Here is a 6857-nt window from a genome sequence, read left to right on the forward strand (position 1 = left end):
CTCAAAAATACGTATTTTAAAATGTCTTTTAAAATTTCTCCAAAATATATATTTTAAAATGTCTTTTAAAATTTCTTTTAAAATGTCTCTAAAATGTCTTTTAAAATTTCTCCAAAATATATATTTTAAAATGTCTTTTAAAATTTCTTTTAAAATGTCTCTAAAATGTCTTTTAAACTTTTCTGCTGCCTTGGCAGATGTGGGAGGGGAGAAGGAGCAGGTGAAAGGTGTCCAGGGAAAGTTACTGTTCCTGTTCTGGAACGTGCTCCCAAGTGTATATAAAATAAATATATATATATAAAGTGTGTTTATATAAAAATATATATAAATTGAATGTATAAGTAAATTATAAAGTGTGAATGTAAAGTCTGTGGTTTTATATTTTGGCCCGTGGAAAGCACAGGGACGGTGACACTTGGAGAACTCGGGAATGGGTTTCCTGAAGCAAACACCAACTTTTTGGGTTCTGTTTTTGTCATTCCAGCAACTCCACACCCTGGAGAAGGACTTGGTGTCTGCCTGTGACCTGCTGGGAGTGGGAGCAGAGTATGCCAGGGTGGTGGGATCCGAGTACACCAGGTGAGATCCCTGGAATTCCTTCCTTCCCCACGGAAAATATTGTGCTTTCCTCCACTTTTTATTTAGAGCTGTTCTGTTTTTATTTAAAGATGTTGGTTTGCCTCTAAAACCCACCTAGAAATCGCATTTCTGAGTTGGTTTCTGCAGCTTTGGGGGGGTTTTTTCCAGCTCTTTCCTTTCTCTGCTCATGGAATCCCAGAATGGTTTGGGTTGGAAGGGCCTTAAAGATCATCCAGTTCCAACCTCCCAGGGCCACCTTGACCACACCATTAGAACTATTAAACCAAATCATGTTCTCTTAAGACTCTGGAGAGGCTTTTTAAACTGAATTTTGTCTGGTTTGAGCTCGGAAAATTTGGATCCAAAGCTTGGATCCAAAGCTGAGGCTGGAATTCTGATTCCTGCAGCTCTAATTGACCTATTCCACATTGCTTTTAAATGGATTTCCTGTGGCAGGTCCCTTAATATTCTTTTCTTTCTGCTCTTCAAGGGGGAGAAAGGCAAATCCTTATTTTTTTTTCCTCTTTTTTTTAATATATAATTGTGGCTTGAGTAACTCTCTTTGAGTATAATTTGGTTTTATTTCATTTCAGAGCGTTGTTCCTGCTCAGCAAGGGGATGGTGAGTTGGATGTTCTTTTAAATAACTTTTTCACTCATTTAATACAAGTTCCAGAGCAAATGAACAAGACTTGCCTGGTCATAAATTGATTTTTAAGGTGCCTTTTGTGCCTTTTTGTGCTTTTTTATCTTCTTGTTTGCCCTGTGAGTAAGCAGGGCCTTAAAATATATTTGGGATAAGCTTTGAGTCTGCAGGATTTGTGTGAAATCCTCGTGAAGAGGTTTGAGGGGGTTTTTTTAACTCCTCGAGTGTGATGTGATTTTTTGGGAAGGAAAAGGATAACTGGGAATTGTGAAAGGATTTCTGGGAGGGAAAAGGATAACTGGGAGTTGGGAAAGGATTTCTGGGAGGGAAAAGGATAACTGGGAGTTGGGAAAGGATTTCTGGGAAGGAAAAGGAGAACTGGAAATTGTGAAAGGATTTCTGGGAGGGAAAAGGAGAATTGGGAATTGTAAAAGGATTTCTGGGAGGGAAAAGGAGAATTGGGGATTGTGAGAGGATTTCTGGGAGGGAAAAGGAGAATTGGGAATTGTGAAAGGATTTCTGGGAGGGAAAAGGAGAATTGGGAATTGTGAAAGGATTTCTGGGAAGGAAAAGGAGAACTGGAAATTGTGAAAGGATTTCTGTGAGGGAAAAGGATAATTGGGAATCGTGAAAGGATAATTGGAAATTGTGAAAGGATTTCTGGAAGGGAAAAGGAGAATTGTAAAAGGATAATTGGAAATTGTGAGAGGATTTCTGGGAGGGAAAAGGATAATTGGGAATTGTAAAAGGAGAATTGGAAATTGTGAAAGGATTTCTGGGAGGGAAGGGGAGAACTGGGAATCGGAAAAGGATAATTGGAAATTGTGAGAGGATTTCTGGGAGGGAAAAGGAGAACTGGGAATTGGAAAAGGATAATTGGAAATTGTGAAAGGATTTCTGGGAGGGAAAAGGAGAATTGGAAATTGGAAAAGGATAACTGGGAATTGTGAAAGGATTTCTGGAAGGGAAAATCCATCCCACTCCCTCCCAGTGCTGGGGTCCTCTGAGTGTTTCAACTGTTTACCCCCAAAGCCATGATTTCCTTGTTTTCCCTCTGGAATTGCAGCTGCTCCTGATGGAGCGGAAGCTGCAGGAGGTTCACCCTCTGCTGACCCTGTGCGGGCAGATCGTGGAGAACTGGCAGGGGAACCCCATCCAGAAGGAATCCCTGCGTGTCTTCTTCCTGGTCCTGCAGGTCACACACTACCTGGATGCTGGGCAGGTAGGTGGGAGATCCCAGGGAACTCTGGGAAGAGCAGCTCTGCCTCCACAGACACCTCTGGGGGGTTTTTTTTGGGAACAAAACTTGAATTTCTGTAGATTTTCGTCCCGAGCGAAACGAGGGGGAAAATTACTTGAATTTCTTCCTCGGGGGAAAATTACTTTGAATTTCTTCCCTGAGGGAAGGTTTTCTGGGATGTTTTTGTGCTCTTTGGCCTCTCTTGCTTCCATGTTGTTCTGCTGGGGGGTGACACCCACCAGCCAAAAAAACTGTAATTTTGGGAAACGCTTTGCTCAGATTTTTCCCCCCGAGTGGCAGAACGTTGTTCATCCTGGAATGGTGCCTGTTATGCTTTGGGCACAAGTTAATTCCCTGACTTGGGGGGGTGTTATTTGTTACCTGGGAGGTTTTCCCACCTGGAATGTGTGGTTTGGCAGGTGAAGAGTGTGAAGCCCTGCCTGAAGCAGCTCCAGCAGTGCATCCAAACCATCTCCACGCTCCACGACGACGAGATCCTGCCCAGCAACCCCGCTGACCTCTTCCACTGGCTGCCCAAGGAGCACATGTGTGTGCTGGTCTACCTGGTGAGAGCTTTGGTGGCTAATTAGCTGCTAATTAAGCAGGGATTGGGTAAAAACTGGAGTGGGCTGGGGTGGAATCTCGGTGCTGCACCAGCAGCTGGATCCTGCCACGGCATCCCTGGCACCATCAGTGTTGGGAAAAGAGGGGAAAGAAACCCAAAAACTAAAATTAAACTCTTATTAATATCCAACTCAAAGAAAAGTGGATTAATTTGTGGAAGAGGAGCCACGTTGGCTCGTTTTTACCAGTTTTATGACAGTTGGACTCCGGGTCTCTGGTTGTTCCGCTTCTTGAACGTGACTCAAAATCCTAAATGTTGTCAAGAGTGAGCTAAAAAAACTGGGAGTTGAGGAGCTGTGGGGACTCCCAGACCTCGTGGGAATTTGCCAGCCCTTCCCTCTTGGCACAGAGGAATTTTTAGATAATCCTGGAACGGTTTGGGTTTGGAAAGGACCTTTAAAACTCATCCAGTGCCACCCCCTGCCCCGGGCAGGGACCCCTCCTGTTATCCCAGGTTGCTCCTTGGACACTTCCAGGGATTGGGATGTGCCCAGCATGTCTGGGAATTCCATCCCAGGCTCCTGGGGAGGCTGAGGAAGGTGAGTGAGCCGTGCTGTGTCTCCCTGCAGGTGACAGTGATGCATTCCATGCAGGCAGGGTACCTGGAGAAGGCCCAGAAGTACACAGACAAAGCCCTCATGCAGCTGGAGAAGCTAAAAAGTAAGGAGAAGGCTTGGAATTCAGCTGATGCTGCACAATTGCAGTATTTGTTGCTAATTTAAACCAAACACAGCCTTTTTTGGCTCCCTGGTCAGTCAAAGACGAGACTGAGACTTTTGTTCTTTTTTAAGGCTGGGTGGTTGCTTTAAATATAGAAATACTACTGAGAATAACAACAGCTTTTCCCACTGTTTGTTCCCACTGTTTGTTTCACTGTTATTCTTTTAGCTGATTGCTTTGAGTACAAAAATGAGTAGTTTGTTTATTATTAGTAATAATATTGTTACTATTAAAATATCAAGTTTGGGGGGGTTTTGTTGTGACTCAGTGAACTGGGCTGTAAATTCCTGAGGTGACTCCACTTGCTGTGGTCCTTTCCCTCCCTCTCCAGTGCTGGACTGCAGCCCCATCCTGTCCTCATTCCAAGTGATTTTGTTGGAACACATCATCATGTGCCGGCTGGTGACGGGACACAAAGCCACAGCCCTGCAGGAGGTGAGGGTGGGGTGGAATTCCAGCACTCCCTGGGATAGGGGTGGACACAGGGATGGCCTTTAAAATGTGGGAATTTCGGTTTGGGGGGAGATATTTGGGCTGAGACAGGAATTCCTGCTGAGTTATTGATGGATCCAGCCAGGATGGATGGAGCTCAGGACTCCACAGCTCCCAACCTGTGGGATTGGCTCCTCTGCAATGTTTTCAGGACACTTTGGAGTTGAACAGTGGTTGATGGTACATCTGACACCCTCCTGCTGTATTTACAGCCTGACTCAGGTGTCTTTTCCCTTCCCAGAGTGGCTCCTTCCTCTTCCTTATCCAAGCATTTCCCAGCTTTCAGACTTCCTGCTTTTCTGTCCTTTCCTCTTACACAGTGGAAGGAGAGCAAGGGAGGGTTTGTGTTATTTAGTGCAAGAAAGGACTGAGCCTTTTCCCATTTTTCCAGTCATTTTCAAATCCTGCTCATCCATCCTGTGTTTATAGGAGGTGCTGGATCATCCCAAGCAGGGGAGGTTCAGAACTGGCTCGTGAAACCAATCCCAAAGCCCGTTCCCTGGAATATTTTTATCCCAGTTTTCCTGCAAAATTTCAGGTTTGGGGCCTGTCAGGAGGGAGCTGTGACTTGGTTTGCAGGTGGAACAAACCATTCCAAAGCAGTTGGAGTGTGTGGGGCAGTGCCTGTCCCTGGGCTGGAGGCACAACCAGCCTCCAACTTTTACCCAGGAGCGTAATTTGGGATCCTTGGAATAATCACCGAAACCTGGACACACGTGGGGTGGATTTGGAGCAGAAAATGGGAGAAAAAGTGTCCTAAAATGTGATTTTCTTGTCCCAGATCTCCCAGGTGTGCCAGCTGTGCCAGCAGTCCCCCAGGCTCTTCTCCAACCACGCTGCCCAGCTCCACACGCTCCTGGTGAGTGCCTGGAATTAGCCCTGGGAGCTCCTTGGAGCAGCAGATCCCGCTCTCCTGCTCATTCCCGGGAACTCAGGGCAGGCAGGGAGTGGAGGAGCAGGAATCCTTTCCTCTGGGGATTCACCCCTGGTGGGACTCCCACTTAAAACCCTTTGGAAATAAGTGTTGGGGAATCCTGGAGTGGTTTTGGGTTGGAAGGACCTTAAATCCCATCCCATCCCACCTCCCGCTATCCCAGGTCGCTCCTTGGACACTTCCAGGGATGGGGAATCCACAGATTTTCTGGAAAAAAGTTTATATTATATTTTTGTATCACAAATAGTCAACGAGGTGAATTCAGGAGGTTTAAAACAGCTGGAGATGTTTTTTTATGGGAATTGTCTCATAGGAAATTATGAGTCTCACGTGACATTTATGAAGGTTTTCTCAGCTAAATAAAGCTTTTTTTACATGAATGAACTTATTTTAAAGGGCTTTCTGTAAGAATTCCTTATTTTTCCCAGAGCCAAGCACATCCAGGGCTTGTTGGTGGCTTTTCCCTGCCGATATCCCAGGATTTCTGTGGGTTTGGGGGGTGCCTTTCTTCACTGTGAGAATCATAATTTACATTTCTCCTCCTCCAGGGCCTCTACTGCATCTCTGTTAACTGCATGGACAATGCAGAAGCACAATTCACTACAGCACTGAGGGTGAGATTTCTGTTTCCAGGCTTTCCTGTGGATGCTCCAGGTGGGAGTGGGGCTGTTGGAATTGTGTGGGAGCAGCAAGGTCAGAAGGGAAACCCGGAAATAATCTGTATTTAACTTCACTGCTCTGTTAATTTTTCCTGTGCTTCCAGTTTGGAGGGTTTTACAGCCTCACACCATCAGGTGTAAAATGTGGGATTTTTCTGGGATGAGCAGATGCCAGGGGAGGCTCTGGAATATGTGGAATATGTGACTGTGCTGTTGTTGTTTTGTCCCTCCCAGCTCACGACACATCAGGAGCTCTGGGCATTTATTGTCACCAACTTGGCCAGTGTGTACATCCGGGAGGGCAACAGGCACCAGGAGGTGAGTGGGCCCTGCCTGCCCCCAGAACCACCTTCCCTGCTGGGAAAACACCTCCTGGCCTTGGAATTCTGCTTTTTCCTGGGCGTTTTTGCAGTCAGAGCCTTGCCCGGCTCCTTCACCAGCAGCTCCTTCACCAGGCAATTGGAGAGGAATCAGCTGGGTCAGAATGTTTTGGATCAGAGTATTTTGGATCAGAGTATTTTGGGTCAGAATGTTCTGGGTCAGAATGTTCTGGGTCAGGATGTTTTGGGTCAGGATGTTCTGGATCAGGATGTTCTGGATCAGGATGTTCTGGATCAGGATGTTCTGGATCAGAGTGTTCTGGATCAGAGTGTTCTGGATCAGAGTGTTCTGGATCAGAGTGTTCTGGATCAGAGTGTTCTGGATCAGAGTGTTCTGGATCAGGATGTTTTGGATCAGGATGTTTTGGATCAGGATGTTTTGGATCAGGATGTTCTGGATCAGGATGTTCTGGATCAGGATGTTCTGGATCAGGATGTTCTGGGCCAGAATGTTTTGGGCCAGAATGTTTTGGGCCAGAATGTTCTGGATCAGGATATTTTTGGATCAGAATGTTCTGCATCAGAATATTTTGGATCAGAATGTTCTGGGTCAGAATGTTCTGGATGAGAATGTTCTGGGTCAG

General features: G+C 45.8%; 1 protein-coding gene across 1 annotated transcript in view; it reads left to right on the forward strand.

The window, feature by feature from the left end:
• Nucleotides 1–430: 430 nt before the first annotated feature.
• Nucleotides 431–6857, forward strand: part of MAU2 (MAU2 sister chromatid cohesion factor) — an 11712-nt gene continuing 5285 nt past the window's right edge. The window contains exons 1-9 of the mRNA XM_027671969.1: nucleotides 431–579; nucleotides 1173–1200; nucleotides 2291–2446; nucleotides 2884–3030; nucleotides 3658–3748; nucleotides 4140–4243; nucleotides 5082–5159; nucleotides 5783–5848; nucleotides 6128–6211. Coding sequence (XP_027527770.1) covers nucleotides 431–579; nucleotides 1173–1200; nucleotides 2291–2446; nucleotides 2884–3030; nucleotides 3658–3748; nucleotides 4140–4243; nucleotides 5082–5159; nucleotides 5783–5848; nucleotides 6128–6211 — 903 coding nt within the window. The remainder of the gene's footprint in view (nucleotides 580–1172; nucleotides 1201–2290; nucleotides 2447–2883; nucleotides 3031–3657; nucleotides 3749–4139; nucleotides 4244–5081; nucleotides 5160–5782; nucleotides 5849–6127; nucleotides 6212–6857) is intronic.

This window comes from Neopelma chrysocephalum, unplaced genomic scaffold (genome assembly GCF_003984885.1).
Source record: "Neopelma chrysocephalum unplaced genomic scaffold, ASM398488v2 Primary Assembly neopelma1_97264, whole genome shotgun sequence".
Taxonomy (NCBI): Eukaryota; Metazoa; Chordata; class Aves; order Passeriformes; family Pipridae; genus Neopelma; species Neopelma chrysocephalum.